This window comes from Aulonocara stuartgranti (genome assembly GCF_965226115.1).
Source record: "Aulonocara stuartgranti genome assembly, chromosome: 3".
Taxonomy (NCBI): Eukaryota; Metazoa; Chordata; class Actinopteri; order Cichliformes; family Cichlidae; genus Aulonocara; species Aulonocara stuartgranti.
In genome coordinates, this window is record NC_138941.1 from 25,590,783 (window position 1) to 25,616,452 (window position 25,670).

The 25,670-nt window shown below is 39.8% G+C and overlaps 3 protein-coding genes across 3 annotated transcripts in view; all 3 read right to left on the reverse strand.

Annotated features, from left to right (window-relative positions):
* tbc1d14 (TBC1 domain family, member 14) overlaps window positions 1-6,718 on the reverse strand; it is a 45,019-nt gene extending 38,301 nt beyond the window's left edge. The window contains 2 exon segments of the mRNA XM_082511144.1: window positions 896-1,658; window positions 6,137-6,718. Coding sequence (XP_082367270.1) covers window positions 896-1,658; window positions 6,137-6,185 — 812 coding nt within the window. The 5' untranslated portion in view covers window positions 6,186-6,718.
* LOC309692633 (C-C motif chemokine 3-like) overlaps window positions 1-25,670 on the reverse strand; it is an 81,783-nt gene that overhangs the window by 47,321 nt on the left and 8,792 nt on the right. The window lies entirely within an intron of this gene.
* kiaa0232 (KIAA0232) lies at window positions 8,803-23,034 on the reverse strand. The gene is made up of 8 exons (XM_082510946.1): window positions 22,493-23,034; window positions 20,132-20,700; window positions 19,747-19,887; window positions 16,330-16,399; window positions 16,148-16,232; window positions 12,668-16,019; window positions 12,425-12,533; window positions 8,803-11,997 (listed from the first exon to the last, which is right to left on the reverse strand). Exons 2-8 carry the CDS (start codon window positions 20,366-20,368, stop codon window positions 11,981-11,983), a joined length of 4,011 nt encoding a protein of 1,336 aa, XP_082367072.1. The 5' UTR covers window positions 20,369-20,700; window positions 22,493-23,034; the 3' UTR covers window positions 8,803-11,980.

The following is a 25,670-nucleotide window of genomic DNA, read 5'->3' on the forward strand; positions in this document are numbered from 1 at the left end:
ATGATTGGTAGGAACAACTCCTTCCTGTCGTAGTGAGATGCAAAATGCTGCAATATAAATGTGTCACGGCTTACGTGTTGACAATAAGGGCTGATTGCAAACGGAGTCATGTACCAGCTAAGATGAGGTTTGTGGCACATGTGGCAAGACCACAAACAAAAATAAATCATAGCACAGAATATGAATACTTGATGATGAGGATGAGAGGGACAGGTGATGCTAGGGCGAGACAGAGTCCTTTGGTGCTACAGGCACCATCTTGGTACAGAGACAGAAAATGTGGGGATGTGTACCACTGCTGCCGATTTTTGAAAAGTGACTTATGTCTAGGCTTAGTTTTTGTTTTGATGTTTAAACAAGTTGAATTCCCCGCACCCTTAAAACTATGGAATCACATTTGTTCTTGTTTGTTGTTAATTTACATTAATAAATATGGTAATGAAATAAATACATGCCTGAATGAGTAATTAACTTTAGATGTTTACCCTGAGATTACCTCACATGAATTCAATTGACCTAGATTTGGTCAAGGTTGTACATCGTTGACAGTGGATTATACAGGTTAGGTATCATCAAAATATATTATCTATATGCAAAAAACAGCTACTGTAGGCTTTGAAAAAATAAAAATGCATCCAATAAAAACACAGCTCAAAAATATTTCATATATAAGACAAATAGATAATAACGTGAGTCTAAAAACTTTCTCAGTTGTATTATTATTTTAAATCATTTGTTTCAAATGATTGTTAATTGAATATTCCAAAATGTAGGTACTGACTTTACAGGTTTTTTTATTTCTTATATGATAATTGTTCATAATTGAACAAGAACAGATAGTCTGTGGGGGTGTGGTGGGGTGTTACAAATACAAAGTACAGAACCATGGACTTACCTTGCAAATAAACTTGCTAGTGGTCCCAATTTTCTCTGCCTCCCATCCTCTTCTTTCTGCTTGACTTCTGCCGCCCATAAGTCTCTGGAGGTTCCCGCTGAAGACGACAACACCACTTCTGAAAAGTGGTTAGTGCTGCTGTCGGCTGTCTCCAAAGTGACAATCGCACTGGAGTCAGATGTAACTGTGAAATCCAGGATGTCTTCGTTGGAGACCGACAGTTCTGTGCTCATGCTTGACACGCTGCACACAGAGATGTCATCACTACGGTTTAATGCTCCGCCCCCAACACCAGCTCCCATGGTGGAGGATAATCTGAGGGTGGGGCTAAAGAGGCGGATGTTGTCATAGCCACTGCGGGGAAAGGTGGAGGATTTTCGTACAGTGGTGCCATCAGAGGGACCATTGTCCAGAGGTAATGTGGCGGGGGTGTCGTGACTTGATTCCAGCATAAGGCCTCCGTCGCTTTGCCTTTGGTGACTGTGAAGGAAGGGCTCCGGAGGATTGATCTCCAGAGTGGGGATACCAGAGTCCTGGGAAGTCAGGCTGTGGTTGTCTGGCTCCAGGTCTGGGTAACTTTTCTGTGGGCTGCTATAACAGACAGTAGTGGGCGAGCAGGATGGCTTGTAGATGGGCAGGACGGCGTTGCTGTGTGTGGCCGCTCTGGCCTCATGGCAGTGATTGCTGATGTGATCATTTAGGTGAGAGGCCGTCGGGTCTTTGACCACAGAGCCATTCTCCACTATGGTTCCTCCAGGCATAACTGTAGGAAACAGAAATTTCAGTTTAACAACATAAATATATTTATTCACCTCCTGATAACTAGTTTGAGCCAATTTGCTGTAGTCTTTCATAAAAAGTACGTTAAAAAAAAAAAAAGTGACAATTCCATTGTTACATTGTTGAAATAAAGAAGCACAGAGAGTGCAAACTCGGTCAACACGATTAAGATTTTTAACGCTATTAATGCATCTGGAGTGCAGAATGATTCAAAATTCCCGAAATGTTTCTGTCAACGCATTTTGGGCAGTTTGTCCAAGTAGAGTTACCTTCACACATGTGCAAATGTGCAGTTGATCTGGTAGTGACGGGCAGCTGAACCAAACAACTCAATATAGAAGATGATAAACGCACGTTTGAGTACGTTTGAATATTAAAAAAAAAAAAAAAAAAAAAAAAAGACAGAACAGTCAACCGACATAGTATTATGCACATTGTGAAAGAATGAATTCTCTTTTCACCGAAGCACTTCCATCTTAAAATATCACATCGACGTGAAGCATACATTAGTCGTGGATGCTGCTAGGACTAACGCGTCACCAAGCTTGCAACAAACCACTCACAGAGCATTGGCAGATTGCAACAAACTGCAGACCTATTAATATCTTTGGGAACATGCGCTTTACATAGCTTTGGTTCCTCGTTTCAAGGACTTGAAGCCTCCCCAAAAGTGACAGAGAGAGAGCGGATAAATGTTTACAGAGTTTTTTGTTAACATGAATGTTCAGGGTCTTGATGCATTCTCAATCATCCAGGAAAATAAATCTCCAAATTCTGTTCATCCAGATTCTATTCATCTGGACGTAGCGTTTTGTGGGAGAAAACGCTACGTCCTTCAGTGAGCTGGTTTCAGTCATTATGCAAATGTACTGTTTATAAGATTGGGGAAACCTGCAGTCAGCTGAGACTGAAGAAGTCACTTGGATGAGTGACGAAACGTTTCTCCCACAAAACGCTACGTCCAGATGAACAGAATCAACTTTTTGGAGATGAATGTTCAAGATAAATAAACATGTTAAGTACGCATATTTTCCCTTTTTTCTTGAATCTGTTTGCTCGTGCAAAATTAAATGTGATTAATATAGAATAAAAATAAATGGTATTTAATTGTGATTAATCAAAATTAATCCAGAGTAACCCTGTGATGAATCGGATTAAACATTACCTATTAATTTTCAATTCAATTCAATTTTATTTATATAGCACCAAATAACCTCTAGGTACTTGCACAGTAGATCGTACAATAACAAATACAGAAAACAAACAAACAAACAATCATATGACCCCCTATGAGCAAGCACTTTGGCGACAGTGGGAAGGAAAACTCCCTTTTAACAGGAAGAAACTTCGAGCAGAACCAGGCTCAAGGGGTGAGATAAGGAAAACAGGATAAAGACATTCCTATTAGTATGTAGGTTTTTTAAAAAGTTGTATTTCACTGGTGAGAACCAGTTTAAGCATACATTCTTTGTGTTTACTCTCCATTTACTTCATTATATTGCATAAATGTCAGTTACAAGCTTAAATATAAAGTTGAAAAAATGTAATTGCAACCAGGCTGTTGATCAAGTAATTGCAATTAATCGCGAATAATTACAGAAAATTGTGCAATTAATTAGTTATTTTTTTACTCTATTGACAGCACTAAGAATAATGTAATATGGAGTCAAATTGATAGAAAAGCAGTGCATTATAAAAGTGAGATCAGAGGTGAAATGTGACATGGCATTTGGATGCAAACTATAATGTGACATTTAGTATCCCCATATACCAGTTTCAAATGTTGCCAATATGAACAGAAGGCAGTAAAATTTTAAACAGTTAAAGATAAGACAGTTTATGAAAGTTTGACCTTATTTGACCTTGAAGAGGTCAGAGATCCAAATGTGATTGCAAAGGTGGGAAGCGGCCTTTCTCCAAACAGCTTGTGTGGAACATGGCTTTAACTTTCTGCAGTTAAATCACCGTCCTGCAGCATCTACATACCTATGCATGTGACAAATAATAAAGAACCTAGAACCTATTCGTGGAGGAATTTCTTAATTTCTCTTTCAGCTTGTTGAGGTTCTGGTTGCGCTCTGAATACAAGTTCATGCACATTTTTCCTTAATGTGAATTTCTCTATATACAGACACCAACAGATTTTTGGTTTCCAAAGATTTGTCACAGCTAATCACCATCTTATCAAACGCATTGCACACAAATGCCAATTTAAACCCATTCAATGGCAAACTGATAGGAAACTCATCATCATATTTTCATTTTATTGGCGCCTTGATGCAATAAAATCCATTTAATAACAGCAACTGACTGCACTGTCTTCAAAGCAACTAGGAAAATAAATCTCAAGTTCACTGCACACAGTTGGAATACCTTTGGTTATGTCGTGGTCCCACACCAAAGTTTTCCCTAGTATGACTGCACCATAACTGAAATGTTTTAATTTGCATTTTGTTTAAAGAGGCTATATAGGGGTCATTTGACAGCTCAGTGTTGTTATTCGTGGGCTTTAGCCAAAATGATCCCACTTCTCTCCTTCACAAACAAAGTTTGAACAGTATGTGAGTGAAGCTTCTGTGCTTACAGAACCTTCAGCTCAAATAACCACATCTATGATATCGCCTCTCAATGACATCATCAAGGCCCAAGAGTAAGAAGAAAAAGAACAACCCAGAAGTGTCTAGATCAGTCTGAGCTTTTGGCCCACAGGACTTACTTGTACACGCGTATACTTGCACACGCGTATACTTGCACTTTGTCTATGTTTAATACGGGCATCCAACCTTTCAATAAACACCTGCTCAATCAAATAACCACAGCTTTATTAGAATTAATGGGCTAGGCAGAAAAACTGCAGAAAAGTTATTTTTGACTGTACATCCCATTGATATTGGTAGCTTTAATACAACAGGATTAAAGGTTTCCTCTAATTGACATTGGATACACGAGCATGTGAGCCTAACTAGGTGAAAACTAATCCTAAAGTAACCCGACTGTAACTGGAGTCTGCAGTGTAATGTGAACATGTTTTCTGCTGGGCTCCATCATGCTCCAACCCCAGCTTAGAAGCTAGTGTGTCTAAGCTCTAAGCTGCATTAGCAGTGACAGGAGAGAATTTCAGGAATCCTTTCATTAAACCAATTCTGATGCGGGGAGGGGGGGTGTTATCTCCTGCACTCTGGCAACAAGGGAAACTCTCATAAACTTCAGAGCACACATGGTGGGTTTAGTGTTCCTACTACATAACTCACAGTGGCCCGACTTCCTAAATTTAATCACACAGAAATAAACGACAGGCATGTTAAGACAGTAAACAGGTTACGATTAAACCAACCACGCCCTAATCAGTAAAAATAAATACCCTTTCAAAGTCAAAACCCTAAAAGAGTTGAGTGCTCTCCAACGCACTGACACGCGAAGCCAGATTTTTACCCAAGCTCTAAACCCTGACCTGCAGGTAGTCATGTGAGCCAGGCAGACTTTGTCCCAAAACACAGCAACAGGTTGTGCCACTGTAGAAATCAAAATACAAGTAGAGGAGAGGTCACCAACAAATGTCAAAATTAATGATGATGACCCTACGGTCATTATTATTAATACTGCTATGTATTCTGAAAATATTAAAAGGTCTTAACAGCTAAGCACTGAAATGTAAAAGCTGTGAAGCATGCGGCCGCACCAGAGTTTTTTTTGTTCTTGTAAAAGTAATGAAACAGAAACAACAAGATTGCCTTCATTGTCTGCCCAACTTAGCCGCCTATTTGAATACACACACAGACACACACACACAAATCTGGTTCTTCAAGTCATGATATGATGACTCTATGGACACCATAAGGAAATGCAATATTACACCACTATATCCCTGACTAAAAGCAGAAATTGTGAAAAGTGGGCCAACACTTTCACAAGCAATGGAGCCAGTTTTCAGTTTACCTGCATTTGTTTAAAAGCACATCACGTGTTATGGCATAACCCAATTCCAAATATCTGTGTCAGGTATATGGAGGATTCCAGTTTTCGGGAGTGGTTACAAATATTTATTCCATGCCAATATCACTTTCTACAAAATTGAATGAAAGTTCAAGTTTTATTTATTCTGAAATGATGTGCAGAACTGAAGACTAGCCATAGCAATTTGCAAACTCACTCAGTGACGCTTGATATTTGAGATATGTGACGAAATAAAAAGTGCAAGTGCTGTTTAATGTATAATTAATCTATGCCGAATTCATGCCCGTATCTATAAAACACGAATTATTCAACTGGTCATAGTTAAACATCTGTGTAAATTCGCGATATTACATAGTTTTGATTTTTAAAAGTTTTTCTAATGCAGTTTGGTGTGACATACGTCACCAGGGAGGGCAGCACACTCAGTGTCAGGGTCACGGTGAACATGTCATGTTGTCTAACCGCGATAAATACACAGAACTGAGACCGTGCTCGACAGTAACGTACCACAGTGGTTCTCCCTCCGGTCCTGTGTGTCGTGGGCCGTGTTGGCCATGCTGCCGGTTAAAGCTACAGGTGGGTGACAGGTAGGCGCTGGCCGGAGTGGTCCATGATGATGCTGTGACTAGTGCTGCACCACCATCAACTCCCAGCCTCCTCAGCGGAGCTTCGGCCAAACGAACAGCACTGAAGTCAGCTCATTTGTTGTCGAATAAATTCCCCGGAATTCAGTCGGAATGCGGCCAGTGAACACACAAACGCCGTGTTGAACCGCACTTGCTCGCCAAGTGCACTTGCCGCTGACGCCAACTCACTAATTTCACGAGCGCTTCCTCAAATGGAACCAACACTTTTTAAAATGAGAGAGACATGTTGGTTTAGCCTTCCCGGCATCACAGCAGGACAGGAAGTGCTTCTCCGCTCTTTTGTGAATCATAGAAGCAAGCGCATTTCTCAAGTTTCTCCGGAATCGTTAAGATTTCATACCTGTGTCGATGCTTCTGCCGCCATTTTAAAACAAACTTGTACGGAGAGTGCGGTCTAATCGAGTAAAGAGTGCTCCCTGTCGATGGTTCACCTGTCTGGACCTGAAGGCATTATTAATCGACTTCGCAACCTGCGGGCTTATTATTTATATCACTGACCGTATGTTACTTCTACAATATAGACGGTTGTATGACGTAGAAGAGTAGTCCTCCCAAAATAAACAATTAAATAACATTTTTAAAGTCGGGTTAATGTTACAAACACATTTTATTAAATGTATGTTCATATTAAAACCATATTGAGCCAATATCAACAGAAGTATATTCAATAGCATCGTAAACTGAAATTTCACAAATTGCTATAATAACTGAGCACCTGCTTATCAAATTGTGAAAACTGTCATTAGAAGTGCTATAGGCCTGAAACTTTTAAGAAGATATACTCTGTATAAATAAAGTGGAATTCTACAGAAGCAGCTCTGGGAAAATGTATAATTGTTATGACACAAAATAATGTACAGAGTTATCTCCTATATGTCTACACCATTTTGGGTGGCATTCCTTTATAGGCCATATAAATAAAAAGTTGATGGTAGTATTTTTAATTGTACAAATCCTGTAGTGACAACAAACCTCTGTTTTAAATAAATATTTTAGTAGCAAAATAATATTTTCTTAATAAAATATTTTTTTCTGCTGATAGAAAACCCAGTCTTTGGTTACACCATGACATTTTCATATCCCAACTCTTCTGTAGCATCCGCACAACTTGACAAAAGACCTGTAAAACATGGTTGTGAATTCTGGATTGTATTGTAACATATCATCAACTACTTAAGTGTATATTTTCTTATAAACATTAATTCTCAAGCTATTCCCAATTCCCGTTACATATTTATAGGTCTAAATAAGGGATAGCTAGAATTAATATGAAGTAATATGACACTGTTGAATATCTGGAAGTCCTACTCGTCTTTTTGTTTTATAAGTTTACAACAGATTTTCTAATTACTAATAAAAGTTTTGTGCAAAGCAGCAATTATTCATCCAAACTCAAAAAATATCAAGGTTAAAATATTAAGTGTGTCCGTACTTTTGGATTGCAGTTTTATTAAGTGCAATTTCCAAAATTAATCTAAAGTGTAGGTGGCTGGCCTTTCACTTAGAGATAAGGTGAGTTCAGCCACCCGGGAGGAGCTACTCATCCGCCACATGAAGTGGTTCGGCATCTAATATGCCAGCATGTTTTCTGTACATAGTAAATTGTTAGCAAATGCATAATCATAATAAAGTAATATAGTGAACTTTAATTATTACTGCTACTATTATTAATGAAAGCTTTTATTTTGATTGTAGACATCAATATTATAAAAAGCTACACTTAAATGCTATGCTCAGGAATATCAACCTGTTTTCTGCATTGTTGTGGTGTAACCCCTCCCACCATGTCGCTAGCCTCCACCATTTTAACGAGAAGGCACAGATCAAGTCTGACAGAAGCAACACTCACACATGGGATAATCATTTATCTCGTTTGGTCATCTTATTAACACACATTGGGTTTGTTTGACAACCACAAACATCACATTCATTTTATTCTGTTACATTAGAAATATAAAATCTTAATGTGTATGTGTGGATAATCTCATAATGTTAAATATTTAGTCACAATTCTTCAGTGCAATGGATAAATTATTTAAGGCTGTTGCTGTTATATTAGCCTTTCAAAAACCAGCTAATAATGTGTTGGAAAACCACCTTTGGTACACAAAAGTATACAGGATCTTAAAAACATTGTCCGCAAGAATAAAAGCTGCAGTCTGACATGTGCTATAAATACTTAAGCAGTTGGCAGTGCCTCACCTGCTCTCTAGTGTCACCGTGAGGCTGACGAGCTAAAATGTAACGCTGCTCCTATTTCCTTTCAACACTCTAGATCAGGGGTGGGCAACTCCAGGCCTCGAGTCCAACACAGCTCCTTGATCCAACACAGCTGATTTAAGTGGCTAAATTAGCTCCTCAACATGTCCTGAAGTTCTCCAGAGGCCTGGTAACGAACGAATCGTTTTAATTCAGGTGTGTTGACCCAAGGTGAGATTCAAAACCTGCAGGACACCGGCCCTCGAGGCCTGGAATTGCCCACACCTGCTCTAGATAATGCAAAGACACAGGAACCTACAGACTGCATTTTGGTTTAATCCTTTATTATGTGTTAAGAAAATCCACAATGAAACAAAAATAATTTACTCAGGGTGAACATGAAATAAGAACACAGCTACGCAGGATACATAGGGTTCAGGAACATAGAGAAGAGGGAGGGCAAAGGAGCATCATCTACTTGGGAATGAACAGACGAGGAAAACTTGGGTTTTCTGTGCTGGATATGCTGTTCAGAACACAGCGCAGTTGAAAGTTTGCTTGTAAGAAGTCTCTCCGAACACATAAACCCTCTCTGAATGCGTTTACTCGTCACGTTTTGTTTCAAACACAGCCTATCAAAATGGAAGAGTTAAATACAGAACTCCCAAGTAAGTGTTTTTTGTGATTTCTTGCACACATTCACTGACAGTTTCTCACACACACACACAGTCATAGCATTCTTTCAATCACTTTAACCTCACTCGTAAGTTTATTTTTTTTACCCATAATAATCCAACTAAAAAAGATGGAGTGTGATGTTTGCATGCTGTATTTTTAGAGACATTCCATAAGTTTGTTTTTTCTGTCCCATGTGTTCCTCACTCAAAAGCGATCCACATGCAAAAGTAACTAAAGGACATTTCTCCATATTCTCTTCAATGTTTCCATGCGCCAAGGTATTGCATAGGACTTGGGGCTCGTGGGACTCCCTTCCACATTGCTTATGCAATTTACAATGGCTTAGTTCTTTTTTCCCCCTTCCTAAAACTACAGCTCTAAATTAATGACAGTCACCTCTGCTGTTTGGAAAGAACTCCTGTCAATAATTTGTTCAACATTTGAAGAAAATGTTTTACATTGATGCATCAATGCACTGCCACAGGTCTGAGTGTAGACTATGCAGTATGCTTATATTAAAAAATTCCTGAGTGTCTCAAAGAAAGGTGACAAGACCCTGAAGTTAAGTACCTTCCATTCAGCTACTTGGGGGGCCCTTTTTTAAAATCAAGCGGCATTGGACTAAAACTTTGGACCTTCAAATCTTAATTTTCTACAGAGCCATGTCAAAGCCATGCCCAAAATAAAAACACCTTTACCTGCGACAGTGCATTACTGTGTACACTGCTGACATGTACCCATGACAGAGGGATGATTTTGGTAATCTGTGCTTCAGTTTGGGGTATGATATGACAACAACAAAAAAAAAAAAAAAAATTAAATATGAAAATAAAAAGAATATATACACACTGCTACTATCCTCAAACGAGAAGACAATAAAAGATCAGACAGAAAAACACCTTTTAGGAAACATGCTTATCTGCAAATATTTTGGGGTTTCAAAAGCAAAGGTCACACAGGGAGGCACATGTGCCACGACAAATTGGTAGCCAATTGGATCAGGGTTTTAGTTCAAGCTAGGCCAAATTAATGAAGGTGAAGCTCACCATACACATATTTAAAAAAAAAAAAAAAAAATCAACAACCACTCATTCTGAACCAGTAGTTTCACAAGTTCTATGTCAACACACACACACACACACACACACACACACACACACACACACACACACTGACATTACTTAATATTTCATTTCAACATGATATAGTGAACACCAAAAGATAAAAATAAAATAAAAACAAAACCCATATGGAGAACAAAAAGCATTTGTACCTTAGTGTAGTTACGCCTTTTTTTAGATTGAACATTTGCCCCACCACTTACACTGCTATCAATCTGTTTAGCTGCAGCAGGGAGAACCAGTTTTGGCCTTTCCGAGGATGGATAGAAAATGAAGACATGCTACCTGCAAGTATTTCTCCTTCTGCTGTTACAGGAGAGTAAGACATCAGATAGGTTTCATTAAAATAAAAATCCAGCCAAATTAACTAGGAAGGGCAAGTTTTCTATTAATTTTCTTATAGGTTATCTGAGGGACAACAAATAAAATTTTTGTCATCTTTAAATCAAGAGTCATATAATAAAACTGCAACTTCAAAATATTTTGAACGTATTTATAGCACCAATAGTGTGTACCATTAAAATTACAAAAGAAACAGAGACCCCCCCCCCAAAAAAAAAACAAAAAACCCACACACGCTCTCTCACACAACCTCCCACCCCAAATAAACAAATAAACAAACACAAAAAAAAAAAAAAACCAACAACAACAACAACATATCTCATTCAATTGCAATGCAGGTCTCTGGAGAGAAAAACAAAACATTAAAAGAAAACAAAGACTGTAGTCATGTCTTATCATGATGGGTTATTACCCCAAATCAAACGTTGCCCCCCAGTGTCTTTTACAGCATTGCATTTTCAAGTAGATTATTAGTATTTTTTGCCAAACAAAAAACTCATTTGATTTCCTTATTTTTATTCATTTGTTTAATATTTTTGCGACTCACAAACCACACTATATCTACTGCTGGATTCTAAAAAGACTATCACCATTCCAAAAAAAAAAAAAAAAAAAAAAAAAAAAAAAAATCTCTCACATGGGGAACAGAGATTCAGAATGAAGCTGCACACATTCTCTACTTCACATTCAGAAAGTCATCCAAACAAACTAAACTTTTAAACTGAACTCTTAAAAGTCTTATGGTGTCATTCAAAGAAAAAAAAAAAATGTTGTATCGTCTTTCTGAACACAATCTTGTAAGTAGAGGATGCGATAGCAGTCGTTTTCACACAACTACAAAGGAGGAGTGAGGCTGGACAAACATACCGAACAACCATTCAAAGACCACCAACTACCAGAGACCTAATTCAAAAAGCAAAAATGGTGGTAACAAAATGGACAACAATAGAACAAAAGATTGTCCCTCCTGATAACTGTGAGACTTGAAAAGGGACCAGTGTACAAAAGAATCAACCCAAACAAATTCAAAAAAAAAAAAAAATGCCTAAATGCTTAAAAATGCACATCCGCACATGGCATCACTCAAACACAGAACATATTTTTTTTAATTTTCCTATTTTTGTTGATCCGATTGTTGATTACACAAGGTTTTTTTTCTCCTTTTTTTTTTTCTCCTTTTTTAAAGTTAGAAAATGAAAACCAACAGGGTTTATGCATTGTGGGATTTGGAGGGGCGTCTCAGAAAAAAAATGAGCCTAAATTAGGTTTTCCAGCTCTGAGATGACCCTGAATCATTGCTGGTAGAGAGGTCCAGTCACAAAAGGAGAGGAAGAAAGGTTTCCTCTCTGCAACAGGTAGAATATTCAAATGTTGCTGCTCCCTGGAGAAGGACAGAAAGAAAAATGGTCAGATTCTTAACTAGAACTAGACTAGACTAATGCTACAAGCAGAATGTCTCTAGATACCAGAGTAGCAAAATTGTAAAAGAAACAACTACAGTTTCGGTAAAGCAGACAATTATATGCTGAGAGAAAAACTTAATTCCAATAATCTCCCAAAAATAAAATCCCCTGTACAAGATCTTCAAAAAACTTGTCTCAAAGTCAAGTTCATTGAGATTCAAACTTGTCCACGTGGCCTCATTCTCAATTATACACAAACTTAGCAGCCCACGCAACCCACCCAACCAACGGGGTGATGACTATACCCCATCAGACTTTTACAGCTGAGAGGTAAAAAGTTGTTTCATGTGTTCTACACAATAATGGCATGAATAAGATAAGGATCTAATGTTTTCCAAGTTTTACCTGTGCACTGAGATCCAGGGAAGAGGGGGGAACAAGTTGTGTTCTGCCACCAGCACTCATCTTGCTGGTTCCCAGTTCCTTCCTGTTCACCTGTATTTAACAGAGAGAACTAAATAAAACAAATACACAGTTAGTTGTTTGTTTGTTTTTAAATCCGTATTCATCCAACAGATTGATTTCACAGCAAATGACAAAACACCGTGTAGAAATTGACAATCAGAAATCATTTGAATAAAGACTTACCTCTGCCACATCTCCAATAAAGTCGTAAGCAATCCCATACTTGGGAATGTGACCAGTTGGTGAACACGAGCAGAACCGCTTTTCTCCTGAAGATTCGTCTTTTTGAATCTTGGTGACTGAAGTGTCCGTCTGTCCACCTGCACTGGTAACAGCTGCTGCTGTTTTGCAGTCTAAGCAAATCTCTTGCTCAGCGATTGGCAGGAGGGTACTGGAGCCCTCCTGTGAATCCAGAGAGGTCTGAGCACTCTTCTCCATGCCAGACTTCTTTAATCTGGGTAAGAATTTACCAGATTCCAGTTCTGACTTTCCATAATAAGGGCCCTCGCACTCTGCGTCCTCCTCCAAAGGTTTCAGGTCTGCCTGAGGATCATCGAAGACGTCAACTGGTGCTAGGATGGGAAAACTTGTCTCCTCTTTGTCAGACTCAGCCTCAGAATCACTCGCTCCACCAGGGGACAACTCAGAGGCAGATATTGGTCGGAAATGGGTCCTGGGGGAAATACGAATGGCCCTGTACTGTGTCCGATTGATGCCATATATTCGAGGGTGAAAAGCTTCATTCTCAGAGTCTGAGCAAAGAATAGATTTTGGCTTGAACCCTGGACTGAATGACGCCATATCCTCAGGCTCAAAGGAACACTCAACATGAAGGACTTGAGAGAAGGGACTGTTCAAGTTGAAGGATGCAAATGGGTATTCTAAACCTTGATCCTCACTATGCAGGCCTCCATAAGATCCAAGCAAATCTTCATGGAAGATGAAAGAAAATCCCTTATTCAATCCATCGCCACCTCCTCTAATGGCCTGGTCACTCTGCCCAAAGGACACCAGTGGCCTCCACAGGGGCCTGTGCCCAGGTGCAAAGCAGCTGCTTGTGTTCATGAACACATCAGTGCCAGTGATGGTGAGCATATCTGAGCCTGAAGCAGATGCAGCTACAGCAGCGCACTGCAGCAAGTTATCTTGGGCATTACTTGGTGGCACAACAGCCCAATTCTTATCACCGCTTAGTGTCTTCAACTCTCCATATACCCCTCCTAGGATGAACGACGTGCTTTCCTTGTCAGAGTTCAAGTCCCAGGGCTTGGACGGAGTCATGTAATCCCCAGCACCATCTAACTTGGAGAGTTTGTTTTTGGCCAAGTCCTGCTCTTCTTTCTTGCCTTCCCACAGGTGGTATTCTGACCGCTGCACTGCTTTTTTCTGAGGTCCCTGAATTGGAGCTCCTTTCGCATGCACCTCCAGACAGCTGCAGCAGTAACCACCTGACTCCTCTGAGAAGAGGCCCTCACTGGATTTTTCTGCTCTTTGACGTGACGTTACAGATTTGCTGTTTCCAATTGCAGTCCAAATGTCTTTTATTATCCCTGAGGTGTAGTTATCACTCTGTTGGTTTGTGTTGTCCGAAAACATGCCGGTGCTATACTGTTTACTCTCGTCCTCTTCCAAAGCTATACCACAAATGGACTCCAATTTAGATTTTTTGGTGAAGGTCTGATTGGATGCTGTGCTAACACTGACCTCCTCACACTTACGGCCAGAGTCTTCTTGCAAAAAATCCAAGATTTCATCCTCGAGATATGTACTAGTCAGAGGAGGTATTATACAGTTAATCTCTTCACTGCCAATTTGAGCAACATCTTCTGCTGGAACGTTTCCTTGCTCATTATCAGAACGAGTCTCCTCCGAATGAGACCACGGACTGCACGTTCGCGTTGATAGGTTGGAACAGTGTTCAGTTTCGTCAAAGGCACTATTTTTGGTCCATATTAGCAAACGAGACTGTTTATTTGAATGTAGGTCGAGACAGCTACTAGAATCGGTGTTGTTTTCGTGACCAACGGTGAGTGAGTCGCATGGAAAAGGAAAAGTAGGACTGTCGTACTGCAGCTCGAAAAGAGAGAAGCAGGATTGTTCACTGGTGGCTTCAGGAACGGGGCACTCCTCCAGATGTCCTGACAGTTTGCTCAGTGTGAATGAAACACTATCGAGGAGAGGAGAGAGACGGATGGGAGAGTCTCCTATGAAGCTTTCTCCATCTATATCCTCTGAAGTAGATGGTGAATAACATCCCCAAACTTGCGCCATGTTTTCAAGATCCTCCATTAAATATCCAACAGATCCTGAAGCTTCCTGCATTGCACTTTTCCCTTGCTGCTCAAGGCCATCTAACACTAAACAACATTCTGCCTCAACGTCTCTTTGCTCTTTGCTTTTCTGTCGAATCATGCTTAAGATCCGACTCTCTTGTATTGAATCTGAGGCACTAGTATCCAATATGGATTGATAAATATCTACTTCATAGAAGTGAGTGAATTCAGACAGATGCTTGTCATCTAAATCTCTACTATCCTCTGGCTGAGGGCAGCTTGAGGTCCCAGTGAGTTCAGCAGCTTCATCGTCTGCTTCGCCAGGCCCTTCTACAAAGTGCCCATCCACAAATGAGCCTGCTGCTAGGTATGCTCTCTGGTACTCATTGGCGATGTAGATTCCCTGGATTCTCTCCGGCAGCCTCTCCATGTTGGTTGACAAGGAAAAGCCACCGGGAGAATCTACCTTGCTTCGATATTTTGTTTCCAGCTTGCTTTCTCTGCTGCTGAAAGGTATGAAATACTCTGTTATGGGCTCAGTGTACCAAAGTGGCTCCTCCATGTATTCTTTTCTGTTCCTGGCCTCAATTCCGGACTCTTTTGCTTCCACCCAGCCTGGATCTTTACGAATCTCTTTCAGCGGTCTCTTCCCCTTTTTGTAAGGCTGTGGTTGCTTGGCAGTGCCACCGGTGGTGCCACTACTGCTCCCTCCAGTGTTTCTTCGCTCTTCTTTATCAAGAACCTTCACCTGCAGCTTCACTTGCCCACTGTTGCGTGTTCTCCTGTTCTTTGCAGCCTCCCTGGACTTGTGCCTTATTCTAACTGCCTTGCTTCTTGATGACTTTGAGTCACCCTGGTTCCCACTTGAGCTTGAGCCTGCCTCACTAGAGCCAGAAGACCAAGATCTTGGTCGGTATTTGCCCTCAGATCTGTGTCTCATCTGTCTCTTAGAGTGGACAGTAGGTTTCTCCTCTGCTGTTGCACCACTGTGATATCTGTTTTCTTTCTCCTTCTTGCCTCGTCGTTGCTGGCCTCTCTCGCTGGTTACAGTAGTGATGGTACCACACGCCTCTAGGTTTCGCTCCTTTGCAGCCTCGCCTTCACTGTTGCAATCTTTGGGGGAAGAGGTGTCTGTGCTAGTTTGTGGGGCTGCAGAGGATGAGGAGCTTGAATACGTACAGGCCTTAGCCTTGTTCCACACTGTCATAATCTCCTGGAGACAAACAGATTTCTCTGACAAAGGAGGAAAGGCTTCATAATACCTGCAGATATAAGAGATGAGGAAATGGGAGTTACATGCAATTTAATTCAAATACAACTGCAAAAGGTCACCTTTATTTTTTAGTAAAACACACACTTTGGATGAAAACGCCCACATTATATAGCTTACATTTCCACCTGGTCCTTTGAAGAGGGGGACTCAACACGTTCTGGAGACTGAGAGCCATCAGATTTCCTTCTAATCTGTTTTTCCTCTGCACAAAACATTAAACACCAAAACATCACATTAGAACAATCACTTAATGTTTTTAAATGAAATGATTATAGATTTGATAACACAGGATATCAAACCTTTCTGTTTGTTTTGGATCTCCTTCAGTTTAGAGCAAAGCTCTTCAACAAGGCTTTCAATTCCAGAGTTCTGCACAGATGAAAAAGACAAAAAGATTAGAGATGCATATTTTTATACTGTACTTAATAATTCCCACAACGACCCAATTTTGGACAGCAAATCTCAACAATGAAATTTATCAAGATATTGCAGTTTTCTTGCTTGTTTAGTAACAATATAAACTGTTTTATAAAAAAAATATTTGTCATACATGGTTCAAAACAAGATTTTAATATTAAATAAAGTAACCAGAATTAATGCAAAAATTATAGCTTTTTAATTATTTCATTCAGATGGAAGAAAAAAATGCCATCCAACCCTGCCGGTCCTTCTTTTAAAATAGTAATTGCTCCCGTTTGTTAAACTATGAATCAACTGTGATTAACCACAATATTTTAGAAAGCCAAGTTCCGTAGCCAAATGAATCCTAATTAGTGCTGTTCCTGTTAAATTGAGAAATCACTTAAATAGAACCCATCTGACAAGGCAAAGTAGACCAAAACATCTCAACACACTCTACATCATGTCACAAGGCTTTGGGACTCCAGCAAACCACGGTGAGAGACATTATCCACAAACAGAGTAAACACAGCTGTCTGGATGCATGCTGTCCAGGATACTACAGCTATGAATGGGGGATATATATATATATATATATATATATATATATATATATAAAAATTTCTCCTGCTGAAGACTGAAGATGGACACACAAAGTCATTTCACTGCGTGATATAAAAACATGTTGTACAACCAGGCTACGAAAGAGGATGCTAGCAGCTGGAAATGCATGACCCAAATATAAACAAATGATTTGACCAAGTGTGGTTGAAGCACCCGCTAGTTCAAATTTGTAGGACAGGAAGAGCAAATGCTGAATGGAAATTACTAATGCAGCTGCATGGTAGCAACATAGGGGTGGTTGAAACGTCTGACAAGGTTGATTTCCTTTCGTTATTGCTAAACAAAAATGTTAAGCAGTTATTTTAATACTTCTACTTAAAACTTACAGAAAAAAATAAAAATACTGGCAACTGCCAGTGCTACCCCTCAGCCTGCTAGCACACACATCTAGGTTTGCTGTTATTGAGTTCACAAGATTTTCAGAAAACATGACCTTGACCTCAAAGTCAGAGGTCACTGAGATTCAAAATCCCAGATTTTTAGTAGATTGAAAATCCAACATCCCCAACATTCTCAAGTTATCGCATTCACAAAGTTTTTAGAAAACTTGACTTATTACCTTAACCTTGAGGTCAATGTCACTGGGATTTGAATTGATCCTAAAAAAAAAATTTGACACCTACGGTATCAATTTCAAAATCCTATGTGTCTCATTCAAGTTATCACATTCATTTGGTTTTCAGAAAACTTGACCGAGGTTGAGGTCACTGAAAATCTCAGATTTTTTTGGGTGTCCACACCAATCTCCCATCTACCCACCAGGTTGGGTGACAAGGATATCCCATTAGCCTTTAAGGCCAAGAGGTAAAAATGAGAAAATGATAATAAGTTACTAGAAAAAAAAAAGGATGGGAAATGCTCTTCATTTACTTATAAATCCTTCTGCCTGCAAGCATCAATAAAATGTTGATCAGTAATTTTTCCCACGCATTTCAAAATATTTTTGGAATATTTGACACATTTTCTTGGAATATTATGATGTAATTTTGAGGCTCTAGAGTCCTCTCTTACATGGAACAAGGCATAACCTTCCCAAAAGTGGCTAGCCTAGAAAAATTACACTAAGACCCACTGCAGGCCTTACTTGCCTGAGTCATGGTCGGCATTCACGACAATAAAAAATAGACAGTGGGAAAAAAAAATGGCACCCATTGAAAAGTTCCTTGGTGAAAACCATTGCCATCTAATTTGCCTGAATTAAAGCAAAGAGTGGGCCAAAAGCTGTCCACAGCAATGACTGCAGTTCTTGCTGTCAAGGGTACCAGAGGCAACATTTTTAATGCAACATGCAAGTGTGACAAAAAATGGGAGAAAACAAACAAACAAAAAAAGCACAATCCTGCCTTAGATAAGACTGCAGTGTTCCTAACACTACTACTCTTACCCAAATGAAAGAATGAAAAACACAAGATGGACATAACTTGAGCCAACTGAATTACAAAAGCTCAGGCATGCTCAGAAACAATTGTTCTATATTTAGCTTTGGTACAGAAATGCTTTCAAAATGATAGAAAAAAAAACCCCAAAAAACCCCTCCACTAACGATAAATAATTGACTTACGCGTTTTTAACAATGTGCAGTTGCTACATATACTGTTACAATACACTGCTTCCTTCAACAGTTGAACAGAATGTGAAAAACAGTAACTGTAACAAAAACAACAACTTGTTTAAAATGCCAGCTTAAACCAAGGAGTCAGAGCAATGAGCGTGAAACAAATAAAAACAACCATTTCTCAACAGTTTCACATATTTGTTGTTCATTCTCCCAGACAACAAAATTTCTTCCCATACCACTTCATTAAAAGGAAACCAAAGTTTTCTCCTCCCTGTGTTTCCTCTTGCATCATTGTGCTAATGCTGGTCAGCTGACAACCCACAGACTCTGCTGCAATTCCGTGCACTGTGTACTAGTTAAAAAATAGAGTGCAGAGTCCAGTCCCCAGGGAGGAGCTCCACACTCCTCCCTCTTGCCTTGCAGATCCTTCCCCCTTTCTCCTTCCAGCTATTTACACTGTGTCATTCTCAGCTGAAGCACACACCCCTTACTACAGCTGACCATACATTAAAATGCCAGCAATTTTTTTTCTGCTGTTTTTCCCCTTCATAAAAATAGAAATGCAATCTAATTTATACTTGTGTAATACCTTAACCCCTTACACAAATTATGTTGATTTTGAAGGTCATTTAGAAGTCAGAATAGCACTATTTTATGTTCAATAGAAACTTAACTCCTGACAGTAATATACCCCTTCTAGTGCAGACTAATAGAAGGTGTGACCATCCAGCAAAAAAGGTGACTATGCATTTTCAATACAGATCTCCATTTTACACTGCTTTGGCTTCACATACTGACATAGCTTTATTCACAGTCTATCCACTGCGATTCAATCAATCAGGAGCTGCATGACTGCACCTTAACAAATGACAAGAATACTACAGTAACAGATTCCTTACATAATTAGCACCACCATGTCTCTTGTATTCAGACTGCTTTTCATTCACAAGTTTCCCAAAAAAAATGGAGTCAGTGACAGTCACCGACAGGTTTATCAGGTTCCAAAGCAACAGTGATTTGAGTTCATCACTTTAAACCACAGAAAATAAAATCATTAAAAATAAAGCCTAAGTTGTGTCATAATGAACAGCTGAACAACCGCAGAATTACAAGAGCCAAGTAGAAGAAAGCTTACTTCATCAGATGCAGAGCGGAGACATTGCACAGCGGCTTGCTTCTTCATTTCCTCAAGACTCAGATCGGTCCCTCCCTTCTTCTTGCTCTTGCCCCATTTCTTCCCCGTTCCCTTCTCCCATCCCAAGAAGATGTCATTTTCCTTTCGCACACAAACCAAGAAAAGTCAATCACAAAGCATTTTAAAATGTAAAGGCAAAGAGCAAAACTCAAAAGATTCCTCATTGAAACAGTGGTACAATTGCCAGTTGAAAGAAAATCCACACTGTGAACCTCTCCTGGCAAACTGACTTATTCCCCTGATGAGACATTTTTATTCCTACACCAGCAATGAAAATAATTGCTTTAGGGTAAAAGAAAATTTATTTAGATTTCTGAATTCTCACCTGGTCTTGTAGGTCATAATCATAACTGTCATGCAGGAGAAGACTGAGAACATAGCGGGTGTAAATCATGGCATCAATCCCGCACTTCTCAAGCTCCTGGCCTAGCCAGCTTTGCACTGGACCCAGCGAATGAAGCAGAGACATCTTTGAGGCAGGCAGGGGGCCCACAAGAGGGTAGGGGCAAGAGAGGTTCTCAGGAGGAGCAGGACCGTCTGAATCGGTGCTCACTGGACGCATGGGACCTCAGGTATTGGCCATTCTTGGGTAGAGCAACATTATGACAGGTATTTATTGTTGGGTGGTTGGTGGAGAAAGGTGCAGAGGCGATTAACCTATCTGAAAGAGGAGGCTGTCACTCCAGCAGTACAAACTACATGGGGAGACATGTAGAATGTTTTTTTGTTTTTTTTTGTTTTTTTTATTGCTTTGAGCAAAAAGGGGGGATGTTACTCATCAGGCATGGCTTAATGCTGCTGATAGATTTCAGCTTCTGAGCAAAACACAAGACGTGTTTGCATTTTAGTCAGAGGGGTCCATTTTGTGGCTACGTCTTACTTCACCGGCACAACCTGAAACAGAGTAAACAAGTTTCTCACATATATTTTCCAATGTAGAATGCAAGAGAGCATAGCAGCGTGAATCAGGACCTTTTTTTTTTTAAAAATTAAAAAAAATACATGAAGACACAAGTTTGCTCCTTTCAGCTGAATATAAGATGCATTTTATGGAGGAAACAAAGGAGCATTTAATGTTATAATAGGTTCAATTGTAGCATGTGTGTCAGATAATCAAATCTTTAATTTTTTTTTTTGTTTCTATAAAATCTTAACAAGTATGCCCAATCTCTTTCAGCAGAATAAAAAGGTTTGTTTTAAGCAATGTTGCATTTCCTCAAAATATAGCCGACTGTGACCCTTCACATAATTCTCAAATGCTCATGCTATTCAGGTCTGCATGCCATTTAAGTGACAGACAAAGTGAAACATGTTTGTAGTGCAGGGCATGAAGAAATCCTTCCTGTTTGACTACTTTTGTGTATCACGATCACAAAACATCCGCATTGTTTCATGACTAATATCGCCAATAAGTTCTGTATTAGCGACAAATCCAACAGCTGAGTGTAACTGCGGGCAGTGAGCAGGGGAAGGCTCGTATAGCAGCGGTGGATTAGGACACCGACGTGAAGAGCAAATGGAGGCTGCGGCGATTTGATTGGCTCCAGTGCTCGTCATTCAGCGGTGGTATATTATAAGTTACGACATAAAAAGGTCGAGATATGAAGCATTAGAGCTTGTCATCACGTGATTCCAGCGGCCGACACCTTTATGTATAAGAATGTTTATAGAAGTGCAGATGGACAGCAGCTGAAAGGTTAGCTAGCTCGAAAACTACTAAATATGGCTGACCAGTATCTCCAACCCAGCTGTTTCTTAAATGCACACCATCTCCGGCCGGCAGTTAGCTTTTCACTGCACGACACCAGACCAACTTTATCCAACAGTACTCAAATTATCCCACATGAGAAACAAATGCGTGCCGCTTTAGCGGGTTTATTGTGACTTAGCGCAAATATTAACTGACTTAACGTCACGCCGTTGAGCTACCGAGTGCGGCAAAGCAACTACAGGGAAATCTAGAAGAATATTTAGTATTAGTCAGAAATGTCATCACCATGCCAATATACCATTTAGTCTGGCATTAGCCAACAGCTGTGGCGTCAGCTAACGTTGCGCAGACTTATGCTATAAGAGTCATTTTGCAGTCAAACAGCAAGGTTAGCTTGACCACCGACCTTTAGCTAATAAGCCGTTAGCCAAGTTAGCTGCCGACGGCTTCTCATTTTTGGTCATAAGACGGATTTTAATATTAATGCGACTACTACCTAGCATACATAATTATAACGAAGTGTTTGTTTGATTTGGTTCGTTTCTTCTTTTTTTTAAATCTGAAGACTAACGCTACTGAAGTGGTGAGCAGGTAAACGGAGCTTGTTTCTATACGGTGACAGAGACCTGACAGTTCTCTATTAAATATATCAACACGCTAACATTTGAGCAACTTTCTGTAACACGGCACATGAAAATAGCAAGCACAGAGTCAAAACAAAACGGAGATGCGTTTTTATTAAAACCGAAACAACCATTACATAAGGTTAGCTACGCTTGTTGTTGTGACCGAGGGGGAGGAGGAGCGCCTGCCCGGTAGCCTACAGAGGACTTTCAGACGTTTCCCTTCAAAATTGTGCGTCATATCGTCGTATATAGGCAAAGCAGTAAGCTGCTTAAGCATGAAATACAGAGTAGGAACTAGGATATTTCAATGCGAAAAGAAAACTTCCATGTGAGTCGCTGGTTTACGTACCTGCCGTTGGCTGAAGTTAAGAGAAGCAGCGAGAGGGGAGCGGCTATTTCTCTCCCGCTGCTGTTCCGAGCTCGAGCTCTGGAATCTGTTCCAGTCGCATAGCTATCATGGACGCCGACAGAAATGGCGCTGTTTTCACGTCTGGTGCGTCTTCAACAGCGTCAAGGAAACTGGCGTCATTCGGGCTCAAACATCAGAGAAGGTCATACTGTGTCGAGACAGAATGCGCAGAGCCAAAATGTCCGCTGAGTAATGGCAGTTTCATTTAGAAACGGATCCCAAATGCACCGCCCTTTGCGTTCGTATCCAAGCAACAACGCAAACCGCTGCTGATCCTGCTCGTATGGGTTGAACCCTCCGCTGGGGTATTGCATCAGAAGGCCATCTAGTACTGTCAAAGGCGGGTCTGACGGGGTGTCCCCCACGCCCCCTGAAGGGTAGTTTCAGTTCCGGCGTCCCCCCACTAAAAATTGCTGTTTTAACAAAGGAAACGCCAACATTCACTGCGTGGGAATACAAACTTGAGTTGAAACAAGAAGAGAGAAAATCACTGTGTCCTATAGTAAAACGGATGATACAAGTTAAATGCAAATTTCATTCAATAATGACGCCTTCTTGTCTGAGTTCTAAGAAATTGTAGATATTATTCAACAAATTTCATGTACACATTTTGGTACAATTAAATAACATTGTTCACTGTGACATGCTGTCTCGTTGTCATTTGAATGCCAATAATGAAGTAGTGTACTCTTAATTTGACACTTTTTCATAATATGTTTTTAATAAAGCAGGTTAAGTCTAAACTGATGCAGAACTGATGCAGGTGATGACCACGCTCAGCATATTTATCTGTATGATTCACAAAAACAAGTACATATGTCAGACAGTTTTGACCTTTTGCTCTTATCAATATGAGACAGCTGGAGCTTTATCTCATACTGTCTACCATCACTGGTTTGAGTGCAGCTTTTGAGTGTCACTTTTACCACTATTACTATTTATAGCTCTGCCATTCAACAAGAAAAAGATTTAATATTTAGGATTTTGTAACAAGAACAACCAGCATCTCCAGATTACTGCAAATAGGAAAAATTATGGTTCAGTGGCAGTAGTGTGTGTCCACTGGCAGTTATGGATCGCCCATCTACGTGCAGAGAGCATTTGTTGAGAAATGGCGGCGGTGTCAAAAATATGTGATGCAGCCAGTCCCACATATTTTTCTATGTGTTGTTATTAATCCATCAGCCAACTGTGGAGAAATTATAACATATGAAGTAATAAAGTAAAACTGAGTGTTAAAAACAGCTACTGTCTGTAGTTTTCATGCTGTATTTTTTTCATCTTTGATGGGTTTTTTGTGCTTTTCTCTTCTACTGTATGTGTCAATCAAGTATTCAACCAATGCGCAGTGTTGTCCACATTAAGCAATACAGTTGAGAGCATGCTCATGTTTGTACAAATCCCCTCTCTGTAGGCAAATACAATCACATAATCATAAGACTGTGTATTTTGAGAGGGGGTTGATGGTGCTTGTTCTATGGACTGCCTTCTAATAAGGATCTATAGTGTGGCACTCTTTATCTGACCCCAGGGGTTATGACCTTTGTGCTGAGACGAGCCAAAGCCTATTGACCAGCTGTTTCTACCACCATGTGTGCAGATACACACACACAGCACAGTCTGCTTCAATCAGGTTAGCACTAATGGTGAGGGAGCACCCAAACTGCTAACTGTGACTACATCGTAATAATCACCACCACAATATTCCAAAATTAGCACAATTCAACATCAGACTGTGAACTTGGCAGCTGGCAAGTTAATGTCCCATTTGAACGTGTTGGAGAACTGTGTTGTAATACATAACTTTACCAGGGAAGTCCTGTAAAAATTCAGGTATGCAAAGCTAATGCACAACAGCCACATATGAATTTCTGTTTTGTCTGCAAGAGCACTGGGGCTAAAAAGTCAAATTCATATTGACTTTTTGTCACCTGGAGACTAAAGCCATGATGAAGTATTATAAGTTTTCAGCATCAACATTTTGTGCACACTGCAAATTCAAGATGTTTTTTTTTTTCATTGTTTACTTTGTTCACTTTTTTTGCCTTTCCTGTTACATGATAACATCTCATGAAAGCCTCAGCCATGAGCACGGCAGCAGTTTAGCTCAAGGCTGTTTGACATCTTCATCACCAAATTTGCTCAGCAGCAACTATACACTGCCCAAACGATTTGTGAGGATTAAAATACACAACGTTGGGCTTTGTGGAAAGTACGGTTTTGTAATACCACAAGTTTCCCAATACAAAGCACAGAGTCAGGTTAAAAAAAATCTAGCAGATCCTGATAGCCTAATCAATACAATCACTCAGGCAGTCTAAATTAGATGTATCAGTGTGCAAATTGAAATCAAATGTAATCTACAGAAACAAGAATCAAATGTAATAAAATATATATATATATCAATTTTGGCCTAATTTTTGTCTTATTACAAGTTGGTTTCTTTAGTAAATTTAGTAAATCGTCCACTCTTCTCTCACCCCAAATGGTTGCGGCAGATGCCCGCCCCTCCCTGAGCCTGCTTCTTCCTGTTAAACAGGAGTTTTCTTCTTCCCACTGTCGCGAAAGTGCTTGCTCATGATTGTTGGGCTTTTCTCTGTATGTATTATTGAAGGGTCTAATTTACAATATAAAGCGCCTTGAGGCGACTGATGTTATGATTTCACGTTGTATAAATAAAATTGAATTGAATTGAATACGAACTGGATGTGGTACAGGATCCTCCATTCACAGAGCAACAGCTCAATCTGCTCTGCTCTTTGCTCTGACAGCTTTCTCATTTGCCAGTGTTAATTGAAAGTCAATTTGGAACAGATGGCAGAGTTAAAAGATGCCCCATAATCCTCTCAGCAAAAGGCGTTAGGGAAGTGGGGGTAGGGAAGTATGCCTCTGGGTGATAGCACTACAATGTTATGACAGTAAAATGTTTCTCATAATGCTATAGCTTTGCTTTTCAACAGAGCACACAGTAGCATTTCAAAGTGAAATTGGTTCTCATTCACATGGTGGGTCAAACCTTTTATTTGTCACAAGCATGAGAGCAACCAAAGCTGATACTGATTTGAGTTTTAAAATATAATCTCATTAGTTGAAGTTTCCTGCAAATTTCTCTATTTTC

Bases quoted from the DNA above. Each gene is read 5' to 3' on its own strand.
- kiaa0232 (XM_082510946.1), bottom strand. From the start codon at position 20,368: ATGCGTCCAGTGAGCACCGATTCAGACGGTCCTGCTCCTCCTGAGAAC. The intron at 16,233-16,329 runs GTTTGATATCCT...TGTTTTGTGCAG, and splicing joins GATCCAAAACAAACAGAAAG to AGGAAAAACAGATTAGAAGG. The intron at 12,534-12,667 runs GTAAGTCTTTAT...TGTTTTATTTAG, and splicing joins TTATTGGAGATGTGGCAGAG to TTCTCTCTGTTAAATACAGG.